Here is a 24,955-nt window from a genome sequence, read left to right as displayed (position 1 = left end):
TCTCCAACCTTTCAGTTAGCAGCGGAGCACGTTAACTGCTTGCACCACCCGGGGACTTTCTGTCTGCTCACAACTCCGTTACTGAGCAGGAGAGCAGACCCACTCTTGCACCCCAGGGGCTGGGTTTTGGTTATTTTTTTCGATGCCGTATTTTGGCACAGTGATCTGAACCAAGATCAAACACTTTCTTTGGGGATTTAAGAAGAAGGCTCCTATATGCAAACAAAAAATAAATAAAACAAAAACCATCCCAGCCACTCATAAGGGCCCAGAGTCTGAGCCCAGGTTAGATCCTCGGCCTCACCTCTCTGGCTGTGTCACCTGGCAAGCAGGCAGAGAGGAGAAGCCACAGCCTTCTCCCTTGGCTTCCGCCAGCCTGGCTTTAATGAGGAGCCTTCGCTAATTATCACCACAGTAGCCCCACTCAAGGAGCCCTGGTGGCGTAATGGTTAAGCACTCGGCTGGTAACCAAAAGATTGACGGTTCAAACCCGCCAGCAGCTCTGCGAGAGAAAGACCTGGTGATCTCCCATAAAGACGATGGCCTAGGAGACCCTATGGGGCAGTTCTATTCTGTCACACGGGGTGGCTGTGAGTCAGAATCGAGGACACTCAGCAACAGCTGCCACTTGTTTATGGAGGCAGCTGTTGTGGGTTGAACAGTATCTCCCCCAAAAGATATGCCGAAGACTTAACCCCGGTAACGGTGAATGAGACTTTGTTTGGAAATGAGGTCTTTGCGGATGTTATCAGTTAGGTTAACATGAGGTCACGCTGGAGTACCAGTAAACCATTTGCCTACAAGTGAGCTCCAACTCGTGGTGACCCCATGTGTGTCGGTAGAAGTGCGCTCCAAGGGGTTTTTGTTGGCAGATTTTTTAGAAGTCAATTGCCAGGCGTTTCTTCCAAGGAGCCTCTGGGCGGACTCAAACCTCCAGCCTTTTGGTTAGCAGCTGAGCATGTTAACCGTTTGCACCACCCAGGGACTGGAGTAGGGTGGGTCCTAAGCCAATATGACTGATGTCTTATAAAAGAGGGGGAGAGAGACAGAGACATGGGGGAAGGTGGCCATGTAAAGACGGAGGCAGATTGGAGTGATGTGGCTACAAGCCAAGGAACGCCTGGGGACACCAGAAGCTGGAAGAAACAAGGAAGGACCCTGCCCTAGAGCCTTCAGAGAGCACGGCCCTGCTGACACCTTGATTCCAGGCTTCTGGCCTCAGAGCCAAGGGACACCAAGAATTGCTGGCTATCACCAGAAGCTGGAAGAAACAAGGAAGGGCCCTCTCCCGTAGCCTTCAGAGAGAGTGTGGTCCTGCTGGCACCCTGAATTCAAACTCCCAGCCTCCACAACTGTGAGACAGTACATTTCTGTTCTTTAAAGCCACCCCCTTTGGGGTACGTAATTACAGCAGCCCCAGGACTCTGTTCTCTGCCTTCGGCCCAGGACCACCTACGGCCCTCAAATCCCCCGTCATGACCAGGCACACAGGGTGGGTGGGTGGGCAGGCTGGGACACCCAGCAGGACCACAGAACAGTCCTCGCCACCTCCCCCCACCAGTGTAACTCTGGTAAACTCAAAAACAGAGCCACCTGGGCCCAGGATCCCCAGTCGTGGTAAGGAGAGAAACGAGGAGCACTGGTGGTGCAGCGGTTAAGCGATTGGCTGCTAACTGAAAGGTTGGTGGTTCAAACCCACCCCGCAGCTCTGCAGGAGAAAGACCCGGTGATCTGCTCCAGTAAAGATTACAGCCTAGGAAACCCTACGGGGCAGCTCCCTTGTTTGGGCGTGTGGATGCCGAGTTCTGCGACTCTGCTATCCTGTCATCCCAGCGGACACTGAACTTGTCAAGCAGGATCACAGAAGTGTGACATTTCTCTGCAACCTTGCTTTAAAAAGACAGCAGCCCCAGGAGACCCAGAGAACGCCGTCACACAGCACCACGCATTTGAATCACCAGTCCCACAGAATTCAAACAGAAAGCAAGCGTGTGCTTTTATTTAAATAGGTCTGTAGTGCTCTTTTTTTTTTTTTTAATTAAATCTCAAATTTTATGAAAGCGTGGAGACAGACTGGACAGCCCAGCAGGGAACAAGTACAGCAGTTATACATAAAGACATTCCCTCAGGGCAGGATTTCACTGAGGGCTTCTCAGGACAATCAAAGCGCACATTTGTGCTCCAACGTGAAGATCTGAGAGGAGAAGCTTGCCTTTGAAGATGAGACAGAGGTAGGAAGACCTGGCTCTCAGGTGAAAGCCTTTGGCTTATTCAGGGGAGCGGAAACCAAACTGCAGAAAGGCCGCCCCGAGTCTGCAGCTCTGATCTTCTATCGGCCAGCAGAGCAGGCCAGAGAGAGGCAAAAGGGAGTGGTGGGGACTGTGGCAAAGCCATTTCACCAGACTGTCACCAGGGGGCAGTGCAGGCTCCAGCAGCCAGAGCCAGTGAGTTCTCAAGGGAAACTCCTTCCTATGGTTTTTCAGCATTGGCAACTCAGTCCAAATGTCTCAGATACTGTGTGGGAGCAACTAAACCCATTCTCTCACCTGCAGGCTTCTAGATTGCAACCTTTGCCCTAAACAGACCTCATTTGCCTTCCTCCCCCTCCCCCGCTGGCATCCAAAATAACCTTCCTGACCTGGACACAGCAGTGTTTTGGAACCTTTTGAAACCACACCCCTCCTGATAAAGGAACATCACAAACACACCCCTGTCCCACACATCACGCCCCAGCTGAAAATCTGTGCATCTCCTTGGTGTCCCTGGAGACCAAGACTGGTCGGCACTTTCCTGTCCGTGGACTGTCTTACTAAAAATAGCAGGGGTTTTGTTCATTCCTTTGTCCCTGAACATGAAATTTTAATTTTAGAACTTACACACATGCCCGATGTCTTTCCCCTCAAGCCCCCAGATGGGGGCACCCTCTGTCCCCTGTCCTGTGAGAGTCACCAGGTTACAGCCCACCTGACTCCGGGCCCTGCATTTCCAACAAGATCGGGGTGTCCTACATCCACGGGAGTTTTCATCTGACTGGCTCTGCTGTCCGCTGGCATCGCACCGTTCCTCCCAGCTCACCGTGACCTTGTGTGAAAGACTCAAAAAGCCCAGGCCACCTCCTTCGAGGAAAGCATTCTTCAAGCATGGGGGGCCGGGCGGTCAGCTTTCTGATAACACAAAGTGACAGTGGCTCTGGGGGCGGAGATGGGATCCATGAGGGTCAGTGTGGATAATAACCAGCAGGAGCACAAGGCAGCCTGAGGAGACGAAGGGCTGGTGCTTGCTGGACCCAGGAGGCGGCCCCATCTCCCTGCCGAATCCCTCTCCCCATCAGGCCAGGGACCCCAGACCCTGCAAGCAGCAGGCACTGCGGGTGTTTAAACTGCTGGCACAGACAGCTAGGGAAGGCGGTGGTGGTGCGGTGGTAAATTTCTCGCCTTCTGTGCAGGAGACCCGGGTTCGGTTCCCATGCAGTGCCTCTCATGCACAGCAGAGCCACCACCCGTCTCGTTAGTGGCAGCTTTCGTGCTGCCAGGATGCTGACGAGATTTCAGCAGAACTTCCAGGCTACAACTGGGAAGAAAGGCCTGGTGATCAACTTCTGAAAATCAGTGAAAACGCTGTGGATCACAGTGATCCAATCTGCAACCGATCGTGGGGATGGCGCAGGACTGGGCGGCGTTCCCTCCTGTTGTGCACGGGGTGGCCGTGAGTCAGGGACCATCCTGAGGGCAGTGAACACCAACAGACAACCTAGCATCCTCTCGAGTGAAGGGGGGTCACCGGCTACAGTCAGATTGGGAGGAAGCCCCCGCAGAAAGAAGCGAAGCGAGAACCCTCTCAGGAGCGCCCACTTCGCGTGGCGGCCTCGGGGCTCAGATGCTGCCCTCATCCAGCATCTTGCCGAGACCCTCGCAGATGCGGCCCAGGTGGGAGCAGTAAGGCTCGGCCGGGCCGTAGAGCGCCGCCAGGAAGTCGCAGTCGGCAAAGTGGCTGAAGACGTGATTGATGCGGCCGTGGGACTTGGCAGTCAGGTGGGGGCCCACGGCCTGGTGCAGCAGGTCCCGGCACTCCAGGAGCGCAGCGGCCAGCACGCGCCGGTCAAAGGTGAAGTCCACCTGGTGGAAGCTGACGGCCGTCATGGCCAGGCTGCGCGCCCGCCGGCGCAGACGCTGCAGCAGTGCCAGCTCCTCGCTGCCCAGCTGGCCCCCGCGGAGCAGGACGCCCACCTTCAGCACCACCTTGACCAGGTTCTTGACCACTTTCTGGGCCTCCTTGCGGCTCCGTGTGAACTCCTTAGTGGCGCGGTAAAGCTCGTCCAGCACCTCGCTGCTGGTGTCATCGATGAGTACGGCCACCACCGCCTTGGATGCCATCTTGCTCACCAGCTTCTTCTGGGCCTGCAGGACCAGGCTCTTGGTGCTAAAGGCATCCATGAGCCTGCGAGGAGCAGAGACAGCCCGTCAGCCCCCATGCAGCCACGCCCCACTCCTCCTCCACCCCTTCTATGATGTGGGCCACTCTGCTACCTTTATCTTCCCAATCTGTGAAATGGGCACACGTCTCAGGGAGACTTATGATACAGCTGTAGCCCTTAGCCTTGGCACTATAAGCAGTCCCTGGAAACCCTGGTGGCGTAGTGGTTAAGTGCTACGGCTGCCAACCAGAAGATTGGCAGCTCGAATCCACCAGGCGCTCCTTGGAAACCCTATTGGGCAGTTCTACTCTGTCCTGTAGGGTTGCTACGAGTCGGAATCGACTCGACAGCAACAAGTTTCTTTTTTTTTGTTTTCGATAAGGAGTCTCAAGATCCCCGGTAGCACAGTGGTTAAGTGCTCGGCTGCTAACCTAAACTCAGCGGTTCGAACCCACCAGCCGCTCCAGGGGAGGAAGCTGTGGCAGTCTGCTTCCATGAAGATTACAGTTTTGGAAACCCTATGGGGCCGTTCTACTCTGTCCTACAGGGTTGCTATGAGTTGGAATTGACGACAATGGGTTTGCTTTTTGTGTGTGTGTACAAGGAGTCCTGAGGAGCCCTGGTGGCACAGTGGTTAAGCGCTTGGCTGCTGACTGAAAGGTCGGCAGTTCAAACCCACCCAGCAGCTCCACGGGAGAAGGACCTGGTGATTTGCTCCCATAAAGATTATACTATACCCGTTGCCGTGGAGTCGCTTCTGACTCACGGTGACCCTATAGGACAGAGTAGAACTGCCCCATCCGGTTCCCAAAGGGCGCCTGGTGGATTTGAACTTCTGCCCTCTTGGTTAGCAGCTGTAGCTCTTAACCACTGTGCTACCAGGGTTTCCCGTAAAGATTACAGCCTAGAAAACCCTACCAGGCAGTTCTACCCTGTCCCGTCGGGTCACTATGAGTCGGAATCGACCCAATGACACAACAGCAACATAAGGGTTCCCTAGGTGGTGCAAATGGTTTAGCACTCAACTACTAGCCCCAAGACTGGCAGTTTGAACCCACCCAGAAGCACCCCAGAAGGAAGGCCTTGTGACCTGCTTCCGAAAGGTCAGAGCCTTGAAAACTCTGTGGAGCACAATTCTACTCTGCACACTGCTAACAACAACATAAGGGGACACCAGCGAGCCCGCCCCACAAACCTACTAGGAAGCACGCACTGTGGGCAGGGTGGGCGTAGAGTGGCGATAAGGTGCTGTGATCCAGGAAGCTACGAGAGCCCCTGGGATGGCGCCCCCAGAGGCCGAGGGGGTCAGGCGGGGGTGGGGGTGGTGAATGGGAAAGGAAGAAGGCGGAGCCTGTGCCAGACCCCAGGAAGGCATGGTGGCTGGTTGTTGGAAGGAAGTTCCAGTGGCCGCAGCACAGAGCACAAAAGCAGGGAGAGACAGGCCAGCAGGAAGGGTCTGCTCCAGCGTGTGGTTCAGAGAAGAGCTGTGGGGGACTGGTCCGGGATGGGGGCGGGAGAAGTGCACAGATTTAGGAGGTGGCGAGGCCAGGGTTTGGTGACTGGATAGGAGGGTGCCCAAGGAGGGAGGACCTGAGACCTCAGGCTCTGGGGCTGCCGCCTCCAACCGGTCTCCTTCCCCGAGCTCTGAAATTCTTCCTCAATTGCAGATCTGCTAAAAACCAGTCAGGGGCTCCCCATGGCTCCCAGGACCACGCCCCCACACCTCACCCAGACCCCTCATCCTTCAAGCCTCAGCTTTACCATCCATCTCCCGGTGGACTCCTATACACCCCCCAATACCCTGGGCTCCGAGTCCCTGCCTCTTTCCCGGTGAACTCCTATACATCCCCCAAAGCCCTGGCCCCCAAGCCCCTACCTCTTCCCTGGTAAACTCCTATACGTCCCCCAATGCCCTGGACACCAAGCCCCTGCCTCTTCCACTTAGTACAGCCTGGATACTACCTCCTCCAGGAAGCCACCCCTGAGCTCCCAGGCTGATAGAGGAGGTGCCTCCTCTGGGCCCCACAGCACCCCAGACCTCCCCATCACTGCTTCCCCCTAGTTGTACATCTGTCTCACCCCAGGCCATAGGGGAGGCCAGGCCCGACTCCTTCTGGCTGTGTCCCCAGAGGCTCTGGAAATGTCTGCCGGTGAGTGACGGGATCCTGGAGGAAGCTCGGGAAGAGGGGTGGGCCTGAGACCCAGTTCCCCTCACCTGCTGCCCCATGCCTGCTCAGAATCCAGCCTGGCCTGACCAGGAATGCCGCGTGGGCACCCGCTCACCCCTGGGAGCCCCCACAAAGCCCGTCTTTGTGTGAGCTCAGACCACCCCGGGAGAAGTCCCAACCCCAGCCGCCCGCTCGCCTGCCCTTGGCGGCCCGGGCTGCTGGAGCGGACTTCCCTGCCCCCACTGCGGTCACCAGACCCTGGCTCTATGCAGCCCTGGGCCAGAACAGGGGTGCCATATACGCAGCACCATGTGGCAGGCCCTGCTGGTGACACATGACCCTTTGTCCTTTCTGCCAGATCTACCCTTCTGTGGGTGGGCTGCCAGTTTTGCAGATGAGAACACAAAATCTCAGAGAGGCTGAGCCACTTCCCTAAGGCCACACAACTATATGGTAACAGAGCCAGGACTTGAACCCAGTTGGCCTGTTCCTAACACCTGTGTTGCCCAAACTCCCTCCCGCTTGCCTGGAAGGTACTGACCCCCGCCTTCCCCACCTAACGCCCGAAAGTCACCTCGAGTCTGCCCCCGTCCCCTATAATAAAACCAGCCCCCTGTGTAGGGCCCACTCCTGGCTCTGATGCCTCAGGCAAGCAACAACACCACCACGTGCCTCAGTTTCCTCATCTGTAAACTGGGGAAGCTCACAACCAACTTCGTCCTGGGGCAGAGCCTGTGGCCAGTACCTGCCCTTCAAGCTACGAGTCCCCAAAATGCTGGGACCCAATGCCTGAAATTCACCATCCAGGCTCCCCCACTTAGCTCTCTTTGAACTTGCAAACCTAGTTCTTTGATGCATTCTGTGAATGCCAGTTTCTCCAGAACATTCTGTCTCTCATATTCCATCTATCTGTACCTGGACCCCCGCCCCATCCCCTATTACTCATCTGGCAAACTCCTACTCATCCTTCAAGACACCTCCTCCTGGAACCCCTGCCAGATGCCCCCAGCTGAGTCAGGTGCCTCCTCAGCTCCCATAGCACCCTGGGCATCCCGTCATAGCCCTGGTCACCTGGGTTTCTGTGTCCATCTCCCTTGCCTGACGGTGTGGGCAGGGCTGCATCTGTCTTGTTCACCAATGTCCTGGTGCCCAGCCTGGGGCCTGGTACACAGCAGGTGGTTCATAAGTGTTTGCCGAATACATGAGGGAAAGGATGTCTGTAAACATCAGAACTGAGAGGGAACCCCCAGCCACTCGGTCCTGCCTGCCCACTTTACAGATGAACAAACTGAGGCTGAGAGAGGAAAAGGCCTTAGCCCCCTGGTCTTTCTGCCCATCTTGATGGCTGTGCGACCCTAGCAGGGCTCTGCTTCTCTCTGGGCCTCAACCTTCCCATCTGCGCATCCTGAGGTTGGGTGTGTTGGCTCAGGAGGGGAGCTGGCTGCAGCCTGTTTACCAACTTCAGGAAGGGCCTGGGCTCCCAACTGTCTCACCCCTGCAAGCCCAGCAGGAAAGGGCCAGGGGAGGGGACAGCTGCACCCTCCCTTCCAGCCTCCACACCCCTCCACCAGCCACCAGCCCTGCCCACACCTGGGCCGGCCCAGCTTCGTGGCCTCCCCTTCCTCCTGCTGACCCATTGTTCTGCCAGAAACCCCTCCATTGAAGCAGCTGGGCAGAGCAATGACCGCCGTCCCTGGGGAGCAGGCCACGGACAAAAATAAATGGCGGCTTCCTTCCTGCCTTTGCGTTCACCAGGCTGAGGCCGGCAGGCCAGGAGGCTGCCCAGGCTGTGCCACCTGGCCCTTCCCTGACAGGGACCATCCTCATAAGTGCTGAGGGGCTACCTCGTGCAGGCCTAGACGCAGTGACCCTGGCCCCTGCCCCCAGATGCCAGGATACCCCACCATTGTCATGAGCAAAAAGAGCCCCTCAGATTTCCAACTCCCCTAGGAGGCCTCGTCATCCCTGCTGGAAGGAGGAGGTGCCAGAAACTTGTAAAAACAGAAATGTTGTTGTTTGTTGCTGTCAAGTTGATTCTGACTCATAGTGACCCCATGGGACAAAGTAGGGTTTTCTTGGCGGTAATCTTCACAGGAGCAGATCACTAGGCATTTCTCCTGCGGAGCTGCTGAGTGGATTCAAACCACCAACCTTTCAGTTAGCAGCTGAGTGCGTAACCATTGCACCACCAAGGCTCCTTAAAATAGAACTAAACAGGATAGTTTTAGAGAGAAATAAGAGCTGTGGAGACAGGTAGAGGAAAAGGAGTTGGGGGGCAGGGATGGGGGTGACAGCCAGTGGCAGACAGGTGACCTTAGCTGCGGTAGTCAGGGAGGGCCTCTCTGAGGAGGAGCCCCTAGAGCTGGGATTGGAATGATAAGGTTGGGGGAAGGGTGCTCTGGGTGGAGGGAACAGCCCGTGCAAAGACCCTGAGGCAGGACTGTTGCCTGGTGAGTTGGAGAACAGTGAGGAGACCCATGGGGCTGGAGTAAGTAAGTGAGGAGGATAGATGAGAAGGGGAGGGCAGGGAGGGGGCAGGGCAGGTTGCGCAGGGCCCTGTGGGCTGTGAGGAGGACTTGGGTTTTTATGGGAGGGGAGCGCCTGCTATTCCCCCAAATGAGTCGACTCCAGTCCCGCCCCAAGTCATCAAAGACGGGGAGAGGGTGAGGATGGTTCTCGCCTGTCCACTCTACCTGCCAGAGACCCGGCGCCCACCACAGTGGCCAGAGCGCCCTCTCTCCCATCCCACGAGTCCACCCACCTCCCCTGGGACAGGAGGTCCTGCACCCAGCAAACGGCCACAGACACTTCTTCCCACCCACCCCTGACAAGTCCAGCCCACCACCTCCCACGAAACAGACGAACCTGCAAGAACCTCAAACCCACCACCTGGAATCCCACTCACCACGGTCCAAGCCCCCCGCCCTTGGTGGTGCGAACAGTGAACGTGCTTGGCCGCTCATCAAAAGGTTGGAGGTTCCGGTCTACCCACAGGCACCTCGGAAGAAAGGCCTGGCAATGTAGTTCCAAAAAACCAGCCATCAAAAACCCTATGGAGCTGGCAAAACTGGATCTATCTGTAGAAAAATGAAACAGACCCGTACCTCACATCATACACAAAAACTAACTCAAAATAGATCTAAGACCTAAATATAAAACTATAAAGATCGTGGAGAAAAAAATAGGGACAACACTAGGGGCCCTAATACATGGCATAAATAGAATACCAAACATAACTAAAAATGCACACACAGCAGAAGATGAACTAGATAAATTGGACCTCAGAAAAATTAAACCCTTACACACAGCAAAAGACTTCTCCAAAAGAATAAAAAGAGAACCTACAGATTGGGGGGAAAAATTTTGGCTATGACATATCGGACAAGGGTCTAATCTCTGAAATTTATAGAAAACTTCAACACCTTAACAAGAAAAAGGCAAACAATCCAATTAAAAAATGGGCAAAGGACATGAACAGACACTTTGCCAAAGAAGACGTTCAGGCACATGAGGAAATGCTCGTGATCATTAGCCTTTAGAGAAATTCAAATCAAAACTACAGCGAGATACCACCTCACCCCGATATTACTGGCACAAATAAAAAAAAAACAGAAAATAACGAATGCTGGTGAGGTTGTAGGGAGACTGGAACTCTTGGACACTGCTGGCTGGAATGCAAAATGGTACAACCACTATGGAAAACAGTATGTCGCTCCTTCAAAAAGCTAGAAATAGAAATACCATATAATCCAGTAATCCCACTCCTAGGTATACACCCTAAAGAAATAAGAGCTGTTTATAAAGAAAATGTTCTACATTCTACTTTGGTGAGTAGCGTCTGGGGTCTTAAACGCCTGTGAGCGGCCATCTAGGATACTCTTCTGGTCTCATCCCTTCGGGAGCAAGGAAGAATGAAGAAAACTAAAGACACAAGGGAAAGATTTGTCCAAAGGACTAATGGACCACATCTACCACAGCCTCCACCAGACTGAGTCCAGCACAACTAGATGGTGCCCGGCCACCACCACTGACTGCTCTGACAGGGATCACAATAGAGGGACCCAGACAGAGCTAGATAAAAATGTAGAACAAAATTCTAACTCACATAAAAAGACCAGGCTTCTTGGTCTGATGGAAACTGGAGAAACCCTGGGAGTGTGGCCCCTGGACACCCTTTAACTAATACTGAAGTTACTCCTGAGGCTTACCCTTCAGCCAAAGATTGGAGAGACCCATAAAACAAAACGAGACTAAAGGGGCACACCAGCCCAGGGCAAGGACGAGACGGCAGGAGGAGACAGGAAAGCTGGTAATAGGGAGCCCAAGGTTGAGAAGGGAGAGTGTTGACATGTTGTGGGGTTGTTAACCAATGTCACAAAACAATATGTGTACTAACCGTTTAATGAGAAACGAGTTTGTTCTGTAAACCTTCATCTAAAGTACAATAAAAAAAGGGAAAAAAAGTCAATCATTGAAAAAAAGACATAAGAGTTGTGACAAGAATAGACCTACGTGCACACCCGTGTTCACTGCAGCACTATTCACAATAGCAAAAATGTGAAAACAACCTAACTGCCCATCAACAGATGAATGGATAAACAAATTGTGGTACATACACACAATGAAATATGATGCAACCAGAAAGTATAATGGCAAATACTTGAAACATCTTACAACATGGATGGATTTGAAGGACATTATGCTGAGTGAAATAAGTCAATCACAAAAGGACAAATATTGTATGAGACCACCATTATAAAGGAACAACAAAAGGTTTACACCCAAAAACCAAACCCACTGCCATCGAGTCAATTCCGACTCACAGTGACCCTGTAGGATGGAGTAGAACTGCCCCGCAGGGTTTCCAAGGAGTGCCTGGTGGATTCGAACTGCCAACCTTCGGTTTAGCAGCCATATCTCTTAACCACTGTGTCACTGGGGCTCCAGAAATACATGTTAGTATTGGGGTAAGTCAGCACAACATGGCCAAGGCAAAGAGAGGACACAGAGGAACGCAGAACTAAAGGGCAGCCCCAGTAACTACTATAACACGACAATCCTGCAACGATAGTACTAGTGTTTGTTAACAGGACTGGGCAGTGTTTCATTGTGTTGTGCATAGGGGTTGCTATGAGTTGGAACCGACTCGACAGCACTAACAACAATTTATGAGTGGATATATAGGTAGATAGATATGCCATGAGGTGGGTGGGGGCGGTTAAGGGAACACACCCACCGGCAGATACAGGTGTGGTGCTGGCTATTTCTAAATATGTGACTGTAGGTATTCCTTATATATTAACAGAGAAAACAGAGCTCACAAGGGGCAGAGTCGGGAAACTCCATAGACATAACCAAACACCTTGCAGGATGAAGTTCCTAGGCTCAAAGACAAAGGACCATAGACTCAGGGGACACCTATGTCAGCTGGCACAACGCAGCTCATAAACACAATGTTCGGAGTAGTGTCTAAGGTCTTACAAGCTTGCGAACGGCCGTCTGAGATACAACGATTGGTCTCTTCCAGTCCGGAGCAAAGGAGAGTGAAAAAAAACAAAGACTCAAGTGAGTCCAAAGGACTAATGGACAGCGTGAAAAAGCCTACACGACCCCGAGACCAGCAGAACTAGATGGTGCCCAGCTACCACTACCAACAGCTCTGAGTGTGATCACAGCAGAAGGTCCCAGACAGAGTGGGAGAAAAATGTAGAACAAAAAATCAAATTCACAAAAAAGACCAGACTTACTGGTCTGACAGAGATTGGAGGAACACGGAGACTATGGCCTTCAGACTCCCTTCTGGCCTGGAACTGAAGCCATTCCCGGAGACCACCTGTCAGCCAAACCATAGACGGGCCCGTAAAATAAATAATAACACCCAAGAGGAAGGTGATCCTTGGAACAAGCAATTATACGAGATTGAAAGGGCAATATTTGCCCAAAAGCAAAGGTGAGAAGGCAGAAGGGGTAGAAAATCAGGAGGACAGGAAAGGAGGAGACCAGGGCAAAGCAGGGAGAAGGCTTACACACTGTGGGGAAAGAAACCAAGGCCATGAAACAATTTATGTACAAACTATGGAATGAGAACCTAATCTGCTCTGTAAACCTTCACCTCATGCAGAATAAAAAAAAAAGAAAAAGAAAACTCCTTGGAGCACAGGCCTGACTCACAGAGGGTCACTGTGAGTCAGGGGTTTTACCCACCTGGAGAAGGAGGAAGCAAAAAGGCAAAGTCACTAAGTGGGTGGATGAACTGCGAGTCAGGTCGGCCTTGCCTGGAGCCTTGGAGGGCCCATCAGGTCGTGAAGCCCCATACCCTGGGGACAGCTTTCCCAGCTGAGCATGGGGGTGCCCACTCCCCAGCTCTGTGAACTCTCGCCCTACCCCACATATTCTTTCCCAAAACCCTGGGCGCCAGTCCACGCCTCAAACTCAGCACCCTCTGCCAACCCCACATCATCTCCTGGACTCTGAACTTCACTGTCGTCCCCACCGTGGACAGTCTGGCTCCCAAATGCCCTGCAAACACCACAGACACTGATCTTCAACCTCAGGATTGCTCTGGACACACAGCCCTGCACGACCTGCCCCGCCCCCTGCCTGCCTCCCTTCTCTCTTCCCTTGGCTCGCTCCACATGGGCCTCCTCGCTGTTCCTTCAACTCACCGGGCACGTCCTGCCCCAGGCCCTTTGCACCGGCCGTTCCTTCTGCTGGGAGAGGGGAGCGTGAAGGTCCTATGCTCAGAGGCCTTCCCCGACACTGTAACAAATTACTCCTAGTTCTCTCAACCTTGGTGTCAGCTGCTGTGGTGTCGGCCCCCAACTCATGGTGACCCCACGTATATATAACAGAATGGAACACTGCCTGGTACTGCACCATCCCGGTGATTGGTTGCGGATTGAGCTGTTGTGATCCATAGGGTTGTCATTGACTGATTTTTAAAAATCGATTGCCAGGCCTTTCTTCCTAGTCTTACTCGGGAAACTCTGCTGAAGCCTGTTCATCACAGCAACACGCAAGCCTCCACTGGCAAACAGGTGATGGCTGTGCATTGAGGTGCACTGGCCGGGACTTGAACCCTGGTCTCATGCATGGAACAAGGGTTCTACCACTGGACCACCAGTGCCTCTGTCTGTATCCAGCCCCTGGCAACCCCTAACCTACTTTCTGTGTCTATGAATTTGCCTGTTCTGGACATTTCATATAAATGGGATCATATATGTCCTTTTGCGTCTGGCTTCTTTCACGTAGCGTCTTTTCAAGGTTCACCCACGCTGTGGCAGGAACCATGGTTCCTTTGTATGACTTAATAATATTTCATACCTTTTCTTGCAAGAGGGGTCCCTGGGTGGTGCAAGCGGTTTGCGATGGGCTGGCTAACCAAAAGGTTGGCGGTTCGAACCCCTCCAGTGGCACTGCAGAAGAAAGTCCTGGCAATCTGTGTCCATAAAGATGACAGCCAAGAAAACCCTACAGAGCACAGTTCTACTCTGTCACACGTGCGGTTGCCACGAGTAGGAAATCGACTCGACGACAGTGGGTTTCTTTGCAATATCCTTTACTTAACTAAGTTGACAGCCTGTCATTTTTAATAAAGGCTGTGTTTAACAACCAGCTCACAGAATTCCTGAAAACACAGCAAGTGGCTTTCGTGAGCTGGGAAGAGACCACGGGCCATGGGCAGCCCCGCCCCCATCCCATAAATTCTTCATGTCCCACACAAAGGGCATCAATAATTGACGGGCACGCTCAGCAGGGCCAAGCCAGCTGCTCCACCTCTCCTGCCTGCACCCCTGGCCATGGGGGCCCAGGATGGGCATGGGGGGCTCTCGGGAGACCCGGGACTGTGCCCACCACAGCAGATGTCCCCACTGCCCTTGTTCCCACACAACATGCGCCACTCACACGGGGGCACCCACTGCATCAAGCTCTTTATCAGCCACCACTCAAGCCCTCACAGGTTGGTGCCCATTGTAGAAATGGCAAGAGAGAAGGGACTCTGCTTGCTTGAAGGGGACACACCAGCAGTTTTCAAACTGGGTTCCCCAGAGCCCTCAGGGCACACCCAAGGATGGGCTGCAGTCAGATTTCCACTGAAGAAAGGGCTTGGGGGCCAAAAATGAATGTGAGGTGACCACAGCCTGCCCCTCTCAGGGCAGGCTGGGGCTCAGCCTGAGCAAAAGATTTTTTTTTTTTAATTTTTTATTGTGCTTTAAGTGAAAGTTTACAAATCAAGTCAGTCCCTTATACAAAAATGATTATACACCTTGCTATATACTCCTTGGAAACCCTGGTGGCGTAGGGGTAAGTGCTACGGATGCCAACCAAGAGGTCGGCAGTTCGAATCCGCCAGGTGCTCCTTGGAAACTCTATCGGGCAGTTCTACTCTGTCCTATAGGGTCGCTATGAGTCGGAATCGACTCAACAGCAGTGGGTTTGGTTTTGGTTTATATACTCCTAGTTGTTCTCCCCGTAATGAGACAGCACACTTCTTCTCTCCACTCTCTATTTTCATGCCCATTCAGCCAGCTTCTGACCCCCTCTGCCCACATAGTCTCACGTGTCTACTTGATCCAAGAAGCTCACTCCTCACCAGTATCATTTTCTGTCCCATAGTCCAGTCCAATCCCTGCCTGGAGAGTTGACTTTGGGAATGGTTCCTGTCTTGGGCTAATAGAAGATCTGGGGAACATGACCCCCCGGGGTCCTCCCAGTCTCAGTCAGACCATTAAGTCTGATCTGTTTATGAGAATTTGAGGTCTGCATCCCACTGCTCTCCTGCTCCCTCAGGGGTTCTCTGTTGTGTTCCCTGTCAGGGCAGTCATCGGTTGTAGCTGGGCACCATCTAGCTCTTCTGGTCTCAGGCTGATGTAGTCATTGGTTTATATGGCCCTTTCTGTCTCTTGGTTTCATAATTACCTTTTGTCTTTGGTGTTCTTCATTCTCCTTCTGAGAAAAGATTTTTAACAGCGAGTGGAAGCATTGCGGGTCCCCAGAAGGAACATGGATGCAACCCCTAAATGAATCCCAAACCTGCCTACTTCTCCGTCCTCTGCCTCCACCTGGTCCAGCCCCGTCATCGGACTGGTGGACCAGTGCAGTCACCTCCACCCTGGTCCTCCTGGCTCCTGCCCTCGCCCTCCCAGCCTATTCCCCCTTCAGCAGCCAGAAGGCGCCCGTGAGCACCTGACTCAGGCCCATCCCTCCCACAGCCCTCCAAGGCTCCCACCTCCCTCAGGTAAAAGAGCAAATCCTCCCTGATGCCCACAGGGCCCTGCATGACCTGACCTGCCCCCTCCCTGCTCTCCCTTCCTCCTCTCTCTTCCTCCCTCACTCCACTCCAGCCACATGGGCCTCCTCACTGTTCCTCCAACTCGCCAGGCCTGGTCCTATCACAGGGCCTTTGCACATGCTATGCCCTCTGCCTGGAACTCTCTTCCTTCAGATGTTCCCACGGGTCCTGCCCTACCCTCCTCCTCTCTCCTCCTAGCTCACTCTACTGTAGCCACGTAGGCCTCCTTGCTGTTCCTCCAACACACCAGGCCTGGTCCTGCCCCAGGGCCTTTGCATAGACTGTGCCCTTCCCCCAGTTCCATATGGCTGTTTCTTTCTCATCATTCAGGCCTTGGCTCTAATGTCACCTCCTTAGGGGGCTTTCCCATCCATCCCTCCCCCCACCTTCATTGCGCACTTGCAGCTAAGCAGAATGATTGTTTGCTGAACAATGTCCGTCTTCCCCAGCCCCAGTCCGTGAGCGGGCACCCACGGGCCTCTGTCATTGACAGGTTCGGCGCCCTGCACCAGGCTTGGCTCACGGTAGGTGTGCAGAACCTGTTTGTTGGATGGAGTCCATTCTGACTCCCAGAGACCCTAAAGGACAGAGTAGAACTGCCCCACAGGGTTTCCAAGGCTGTAATCTAGGTCTTTTCTCCCTCAGAGACTCTGGTAAATTCAAACCGCTGACCTTTTGGTTAGCTTAACCATTGTGCCACCAGGGCTCCTAGAGGGGTCTAGGGAGGCCTTTTAAGAAGCTTGGGGTGGCAATGTAACCCCCTTCTTGGTGCCCAAAGACTGGCAGAATCCCCCCCCAAAAGCACGCCCCCACACCCAGTTATCGCAACCCCTTTCTAGAGGGAGGAGACAACCAGCCACATTGAACAGATGGGGAAACTGAGGCCTAGAGGACAGGGGGCAGGCCCAGGGCCACACAGCTAAGTCCCACCCTGAGGCCTTAGAAGGATCAAGAACTCCACCAGAGGGGCCTCCATTAAAGCTCAGGTGGGTGGGATTCCAGGGGCAGTCGTCTCTCTGTGGGGTGTTAGGGGAACCCAGGAGGCTGGGTACGCTGTGTGACTGGGCCAAGTCCTGCCCCTCTCTGGGCCGGTAACACCTGGAGCTGTACCCGGATGCCTGGTGAGTCACTATTTAGAATCTGCCTCTGGGTAGGGCTGTTTCCATGACAAAGGCTGGAGTTTTGTCCTCAAAACACCCTCCCATTGGCCCATTTGACAGACAAGGCGCTGAGGCCTCTACAACCCAACAGCCCCTCGCCACCATGCATGGAGCCCTCACCTGCCCAGGCCTCAGGTGAGGAAACTGAGGCTTAGGGGACATCTGAGTCACCGGAGGCCACATAGCAGGAGGAGGACTGGAACCTGTGCCTGCCCCACCACAGAGTACCCAAGAGACCCCTCACACCCCTATCAGGGTGGGCTTCCAGCCCCCCACACACTCCCAGGGGTCCAGGCACTCACCTATTGCTGGTGGGGGCTGCCCAGCCAGGACAAGAAGCACAACCCAGGTGTCGTGTAGCTGGAGCCACTGCTCTGTGTTGCCTGTTTCCATAGGTACAGCGTCTGAGGGCCGCCTCTCCTCCGCCCCTCCCAGCTGCCCGCCCTTACCTGGGCCATTCACTGTTCACCAGTGGCCCAGCCCACCTAGGCGGCTAAGTGGCTTGTTATGTTTTAAAGTTGGCGCCCCAGGCACCTGCCATGATGACAGAGGGCACAGCCCATGCAACAGTCCCTGAGGCTGGGGAGGAGGCCAGTGTGGCTGGAGGGAGCGAGGAAGTGGGAGAGAGAAGGCCAGAGAGCAGGTGGACAGGGCCCACATTCCTGCATTTAATTCTGGAAGCAGCCCCAGTCATGACTTATGACCATCCCCGTTTTACAGATGAGGAAACTGGGGCTTGAAGAATTGAATCCAAGGTACCCCAGCCAGTGAGCGGAAAAGTTCAAACCCAGCTTTGTCCTAACCATTGAGATGAATTGTCCTCACCCTACTGGGCCCCCCAGAGCGGTCATCCTCCCCAGCTGGGCTCAGACAAACTCAGGAAGTGACCTGGGGAGCCTGTTTACAGCTGGGGCAGCCCCTCCTCCAGGGAAGTTCCCCTTCCACAGGAGGGAGGAGGTGGGGATGGATTCGGAAGATCCAGGGGGAGAGCAAGTTTTGGTCCTGACTGTTCCCACCTCTTTCACCTCCTTCTGCACCTCAGTTTACCATTTCAGGAAATGGGGCCAGTTAGACTCCATTTAAAAGGCCAGGAGGCTGCAGATGTGGGTCAGATCACCTGCCAATTACCTCAGCAGCGTCGGGCTCCAGTTCACAGCTGGCAAAACTGAGGCCCACGCCTCAGGCAGCTGGGGAGCTCACAGCTGGCCAGTCTGGGTGGGTCTGACCTGGCTCTCCCCACTTCCTGGACCAGCAAGAAGCTACAGTCAGTGCCACCTCCACAACTTTGGCCACGCTGCCCACCACGTGGCGTGCCCTATCCACTCCACAACTTTGGCCACGCTGCCCACCACGTGGCGTGCCCTATCCACTCCAGACTCTGGCACCCTGTTAAAGGGGCAGGGTTCACCCTGGGGGAGGGTACTGATCCCAGAACAGGGCCCAATGCGGGAGGCGGCGGTAGTCCAGGCACAATCTGTCTCCCCCTAACCCTTAATGCAAGAGAATCACAGACCCACCTACTGCCGTCAGAATGACAGAGGGAAAATAAGAAACAGGGAACGGGAAACTGAGGCAAGAATACAAGGAGGGCTGTAGATAGACGGGGCATGGGGGGGGCAGGGAAGACAGAGGGCAGTCGGCTGGCCCCCGGGATGCGCTGCGATGGGAGGCTCCCCTGCGCCCCTCACTCACCTGCTCTCTGGGGCCCGTCCGCCGGTCCGACCGTCGGGGCTCTGTCCCGCCGCCTCGGAGCGGCCAGGGTGTCGCGGCAGCTGCGGGACTAGAGCGGGAGGCCAGGGGAGGGGCGGAGCCGAGGAATAAACCCCGCCCTCAATCGCCCCGCCCCTCCGTGAGGCCCCGCCCCCGATCCGCCCCGCCCGCCAGGAAGGGGCCGAAGCGTCCCTGGGCAGGGGCTGGCCGAAGGCTCGGGAGCAGCCAATGGCAGCGCGGGCGAGGTACGAAGGTGCCAATGGGAGCTGGAGATCGCGTGGGTGGGCGGAGCCTTGGGTGGGCGGGGCCGGGCGGCTGAGGGGGATTCCTCCGGAATCCGGGAAGGAGCCGGATGCGCGGGCACAGGGGCGCGGGCCAGCGAAGGGGGACAGGAAGGAGGTAATACAGATTCAGAGATAGACCCGAAGAGGGAGAGCCAAAAAGAGAAAACACGAGCCATGTGGCTCTGGGCATGTCCCTCTGTCTGGGACTCAGTTTACCCATCCACGTAATGTTCGCCAAAGCGTGGCCCGGCAGAACCTTCCACATCGGAATCACCTGGAAGCCCCTTAAAAATGCAGATTCCTGCTCCCCCAGACGGGCTGAATCTTTCTCCCTCTCAGTTGTAGATAAATTCTTCCGGTGAGGTTTGAGGCAGCCACTGGGGGGACGCCCGAGACCTCACCCGAACCCCCATTCTGTCTTTCCTCGATTTTCGTGGGAATGAACCAGAGGGACACACAGGAGGCCTGGCCACCAGCGGGCGGGACAGTGAGGCCAGCTGGGGCCCGGAGGACGCAGCTGCGAGGCCTGGGAACCTGGCGCAGGGCGGCTCCCACCTCCCTGCTGTTTTTTCCTCCCTGGAGCCCGACCCTGGGTCCCGCTTGCGTCTGGTACTTGGGGAGGCCAGAGCCACGTGGCTGCCCAGGAAGCCGAGGGCCTCCTGTGAGCCTAGTCCTGTCCTGAGCTCCGAGGAGACAAAATAAAGTGTCTCTTTAGCCCCTTTTTGGATGAAGTAACTGAGGTGTTGGCGAAGAATATTGAATATACCGTAGACTGCCAGAACAAACAAATCCATCTCAGAAGAAGTACAGCCAGAGTGCTCCTTGGAATCCAGGATGGCAAGACTTCCTCTCACATATTTTGGAAGTGTTATCAGGGGGGACCAGTCCCTGGAGAGGGACATCATGCTTGGTAAAGTGGAGGATCAGTGAAAAACAGGAAGGCCCTCAAAGAGATGGATTGACACAGTGTCTACAACAGTGGACTCAAGCATAACAACGATTGTGAGGATGGCGCAGGACTGGGCAGTGTTTCATTCTGGTGTACGTAGGGTAGCTCTGAGTCAGAACCCACTCCATGACACCTAACAACAACTGAGGCCCGGAGAGGGGATGTGACTTGCCTCAGGCCACACAAGGAGAAGGGGCCAGATTTGAACTCAGGCCCCTGGACAAGACAGCTCCCTGCCCACCCTAGCCACCTCTCCCACCTCCTCACACCCACAGCCAGGACCTGCCCTCTCTCTGGCCCAGGGTCCCTCCCCCTCAGCACTGCTGACGGGGGGGCTGGATCCTTCTCTGGGTTGGGCCATTCTGTGCACTGTAGGGTGTTGAGCAGCATCCTTGGCCTCCACCCACTAGATGCCAGCAGCACCCCCTCCACAGTTGTGAAAACCACAGATGTCTTCCTCTTTGTGTCAGAGTACCAATGGGGGTCACAGAAGCAGAGGAGGATGTTTTAAAACCCATCAAACCAAAGCAAATTGTTTCAGGAGGTCGGAGGTTGGCGTGGGTAAATGGGACATGTGACCCAGGTGAGTTCGAATCCATCTTTGTCATTGTCTGCCTGCATGCCATAATCTCTCCAAGCCTCAGTTTTCTGCATCTGTGACATGGGAATAATACAGTCCATGGGTCCTCAAATTAGACAACAAATAAAAAGTATCCAGGAGTGCACCCAGTAACAATAACAACGCTGTTGATTCTGACTCACGGCGACCCCATGTGTGTCGGAGTAGAGCTGTGCTTCTTAGAGTTTTCAGTGGCTATAATCTTTTGAAAGTAGATCACCAGGCCTTTCTTCCGAGGTGCCTCTGGGTGGATTTCAACTGCCAACCTTTTGGTTACTAGCCTAGTGTTTAACTGTTTGTGCCACCAGGGACTCCGACAATGCTCCGGGTAGTCCCTGGTGACTTACGGTGGGGTTCCATTCCTACATCGGTTCTGACGGAAGTCAAGTACATCTTTTTTTTTTTTTAGTTTTCATCATGGCCATAGCCTGCTACATGGCAGTGTTTTGAACAGTAAATCATAGCATTGACCATGTGAGAATAACATCAGCAAATTACACACTGCAACGTTGTATGTCGTACATATCACTAACAATAAGATGTACTAAAAAACAGGCGGTCGTTAAAGGCGGGTCGTCATTACTTGAACACATCATAAGTCCAGGACTAGCTGTAACAAAGCTGGTATTTATTGAGCACCTATTATGTGCTAGGTGCTCTGGTGACAGAGCTCAAAGCACTTGGCTGCTAACTGAAAGGTTGGCGGCTCAAACCCACCAGCCCCTCCAAGGGAGAAAGACGTGGCAGTTGGCTTCCGCAAACGTTTACAGCCTTAGACGCCCTACAGGGCAGTTCTACTCCGTCCTGTAGGGTTGCTAGGAGTTGGGATTGACTGAACGGCAACAGGGTTAGTTACCGTTCAGAGTGCTCCTTACAAGAGAGGATGGCGAGACTTCATCTCACGTGCTTGGGACTTATTATCAGGGGGGACCAGTCCCTGGAGAAGGACATCATGCTTGCTAGGTGGAGGGTCACCAATAAAGAGGAAGACCCTGGGCAAGATGGGCTGTCACAATGGCTGAAACAATGGGCTCAAGCGTAACAACGATTGTGAGGATGGTGCAGGACCGGACAGTGTTTCGTTCTGTTGTCCGTGGGGTCACTAGGAGTCGGGAACAGTCACTGTTCTTAACACTTTACATACATGAACTCACCGATCTTCGAAGCAGCCCTGCCAGAGGGCATGTCTTAGTTACCTAGGGCTGCTCTGATGGAAATACCACGAGTGAGTGGCTTGAACAAACAAATTTATTTTCTCACGGTTTTTGCGTCTAGAAGTCCGACTTCTAGGGCCTGCTATAGAGGAAGCCGTTCTCTCTCTGTCGCCTCTGGGAGAAGGTCCTTGCCTCTTCGGAGGTTCTGCTTCCTTGCCTCTTCGGAGGTTCTGCTTCCTTGCCTCTTCTGCTCTTTTATATCTCAAAGAGATTGACTTAAGGCACACCCTACACTAATACTGCCTCATTAACGTGGCAAAGAAAATCCATTCCCAAATGAGATTCAATCACAGCTATGGGGTTAGGATTTAGAACCCATGTTTTGGGGGGGACATAATTCGTAACAGAGGATGAGTGTCCCATTTCACAGATGATGAAATGGAGGTTCAGAGAGAGCAAGACACCTATTCCAGGTCATCCAGCCAGGACGTATCAGAGGTGGGATTAGGACCTGGAACTGCCTGGCTCGGGTGGGATGTGTACAGATCTCTGGGTGGTCCCGACATCCTCCAGGTCTCCTCAGCAGGGCAGGGACCTGGGGGACACCTGAGCATAGTGAATTGGGGGCTTCCTTCCACATATAGGAACCCTAGTGGCACAGCGGTTAAGAGGTGGGCTAACCAAAAGGTCGGTCCACAGTTCAATTCACCAGCTCTCCTTGGAAACCCTGTGGGGTAGCTCTACTCTGTCCTACAGGGTCCCTATGAGCTGGACTCAACAGTAACAATGTTTTTTATTTTTTTGTTCCACATACTGAGAGAAAACCGAGGCTCAGAGGGGCTGGGGGCTCAATCAGGTATGTATGGGCTCATCAGGGCTTGGCCAGTGAGGGGTCACCCTCAGTCGCTGTTGGGGCACCACCCAGGATGGCACTGTACCAGGGTGGAGGCTGGGCTCAGTCGCTGGTGGGGCTCAGCCAGTGTGTCCAGGGTCTAGGCTGGGGTTAAGCAGGGGTCGGGGCTCAGTTCAGGGTCAGGCGTTCAGCCCAGGGTTGGGGTTGGGACTCAGCTTGGGGTTCAGAGCTCAACCCGGGCCCGGGTCAGGGCTCATTCAGGGCCAGGGACTCAGCTCCGGGTAGAAGTCTCATCCCAAGGTCCAGGTTGGGGTTCATTCAGGTTGGGAGCTCATTCGGAGTCTGGGACTCAGCCCGAGGTGGGGGGCTCCGTCCGGGGTCTCGGACATCATGTTTGCGCCGACTCCCGCTGTGCCCGGCAGGGGGCGCGCTCTGCCCACAGCCGGTGCTGGCGGCGCCTCCGCTTTCCCGGGAAAGGACCAAGCAGCACCGGAGAGCGGGCTGGGGTTCCCAGGCCCAAGTGACCCCAGACTCTAGGCACCCCCCCAGCGCCACGCACATCCGAGACCAGGCCGCGCATTCCTCCGGGCTCTGTGGCCTTGGACGAGCGACCCACTTCTGTGGGCCTCTGACTCGCGCCTGCGCAATGGGCCCACGGGGGGAGGGCAGTGGGGAGCGCAGCGTGTTCCCCCAGCCAGGGAGACCCACTCCTCCCCTGCCTGGAGGCTTCCTCTCCGCCGAGGGCCATTAGGGGACCGGTCCCGGTGGCCAGGACCCCTCCGGATGCCTCTTTTTCCCCTTCTCCCCCGCCAAGTTGTAACTCCCACGTGCTCGCGATCCATCTGTCCCCAGCCCATCTGTCTGTCCCGGGAAGACCCCTTCCGAAGCCACTTGAAAAAATGAGTCGGTGGGCGGAACCAGAGAGGGGACGGGAGGAGGGCCAAGCCAGGGGGGTCTCTCAGAACTGTTGCAAGGGCTTTGGGGGAGGGGAAGGGCTGTCATCGCCCCCGGGGCTATGGGCTCGGCTTGGGGTCACGGTCACACGGCCCTGTGACCTCTTCTCCCCCACTAACAGCGAGGCAAAAGGCAAGTGGGGCAGGCAGGTCCTAAAACGATCCCAGCCTTCTGCCTCCACGGCCCTCGCTCAGGCGGCATCTCTGGCCCTCCCTCCCTTCTGCCAGCTAAGGAGCAAGCCTGTCCCAGCAGGAGCATGTATTTACGGTGACAGCCGTGTAGACGCCAGCCGGTTGCCTGCGTGTGGGAGGCGGGCGTCTGGAAGATAAATGGCCGTGTGTGTGCCTGCGTGTGCCCCAGTGTATGTGGGGGTGTGTGGCTGGGGGGAGGGGCGGCCTGATCAGCTGTTGCCTTAGAGGGTAGTGACCCTCCTGGCGTGCGGCAGGAAGAAACTTTCCTTCTTGGAGTCTCAGTTACTGTATCTGGAAGATGGGTACAGTAATGGCACCCACTTCAGAGTTTTATAAAACTTCAAGGACACAGGCAAGTGCTCAGCTGAGGCCTGGCACATGTTCAGATGGGGAACACACAGGCAGCCGTGGGAGCCCAGACTAGGGACCTGACCCCAAATGGCGGTGGAGGGAAGCTACCAGGAGGAGGTGAAGCTGAACCAAGACCTTAAAGCCCTAGGTGTGATGCAGGTGGAGGGAACAGCAAAGGAGAACTACAAAATCAGATGTGCCCCTTCTCGTTCTGCATCCTTGGCCTGGCCTGGTAACTTTGGGCAAATCATATGTCCGCTCTGAACCTCTGTTTCCTCATCTGTACAGTTTTGGGAAAGATGCAACATCACAAAGTCCCAGAGGTGTGAAAACAGCAAGTAGCTCATAGTGGCTGCAGTGGTGGGAGCAGGGCAGATGGGAAAGGAGTGAAATTTAAATCAGTGAATCCAAAGAAGCCATGAAAATCAGGACCTGAAACAATTCCAACAGGAAAGGAGGTCACAAAAGAGTTTAAGCAGGGATGACTCCCAGCGTAAACCCACCATCATTTGTTCATTCAACAAACCTTCACTAAGTGGGTTCAAATCTCTGTTCGGCCAAATACCTGCTGTGTGACTCCAGATGAGCCACTTGCACTCTCTGAGCCTCAACTTTCTCTTCTGTAAAACAGGCACCTGCTGTGTTTCGGGCCCTGTACTGGCTGGAGCTGCACCTGGGGACAGGGCAGACACAGCCCCTGCCCTCGGGAAGCTCACGGCCAAGCAATTGAGGCTGCTACTGTCAGCCGGGAATTTATAAGAGAGTTTTCTGTTTAATCTGCCCAGTGACCTTGCACAATCACTTTTGACGTTCTCCCATTAGAGGGCCCTGCGGTGGTACAGAAGGTTAAGTCTTG

The 24,955-nt window shown here is 54.6% G+C and overlaps 1 protein-coding gene across 4 annotated transcripts; it reads right to left on the bottom strand.

Annotated features, from left to right (window-relative positions):
- Nucleotides 1–1,995: 1,995 nt before the first annotated feature.
- On the bottom strand, nucleotides 1,996–18,830 carry TNFAIP8L1 (TNF alpha induced protein 8 like 1). 4 transcript variants are annotated; one of them, XM_023540709.2, is made up of 3 exons: nucleotides 18,727–18,830; nucleotides 17,337–17,417; nucleotides 1,996–4,437 (listed from the first exon to the last, which is right to left on the bottom strand). In XM_023540709.2, exon 3 carries the CDS (start codon nucleotides 4,431–4,433, stop codon nucleotides 3,873–3,875), a length of 561 nt encoding a protein of 186 aa, XP_023396477.1. In that variant the 5' UTR covers nucleotides 4,434–4,437; nucleotides 17,337–17,417; nucleotides 18,727–18,830; the 3' UTR covers nucleotides 1,996–3,872. The 4 variants fall into 4 exon arrangements, with proteins under 4 accessions (XP_023396477.1, XP_003421711.1, XP_023396478.1 ...); XM_003421663.4 differs by lacking the exon at nucleotides 17,337–17,417; XM_023540710.2 differs by lacking the exons at nucleotides 17,337–17,417; nucleotides 18,727–18,830 and adding an exon at nucleotides 13,906–17,330.
- Between the last annotated feature and the right edge of the window lie 6,125 nt (nucleotides 18,831–24,955).

This window comes from Loxodonta africana, chromosome 3 (genome assembly GCF_030014295.1).
Source record: "Loxodonta africana isolate mLoxAfr1 chromosome 3, mLoxAfr1.hap2, whole genome shotgun sequence".
In the NCBI taxonomy this organism is placed as follows: Eukaryota; Metazoa; Chordata; class Mammalia; order Proboscidea; family Elephantidae; genus Loxodonta; species Loxodonta africana.
The sequence above is the reverse complement of the archived record's forward strand: the minus strand, read 5'-3'. Positions and strand labels throughout refer to the sequence as shown.

Excerpts from the sequence above, each read along its gene's own strand:
- TNFAIP8L1 (XM_023540708.2), bottom strand. The coding sequence starts at position 7,766 with ATGAACCACCTGCTGTGTACCAGGCCCCAGGCTGGGCACCAGGACATT. Across the intron at positions 4,438-7,653 it reads AGATGGACACAGAAACCCAG|GCTCATGGATGCCTTTAGCA; the intron begins GTGACCAGGGCT and ends TGCTCCTCGCAG.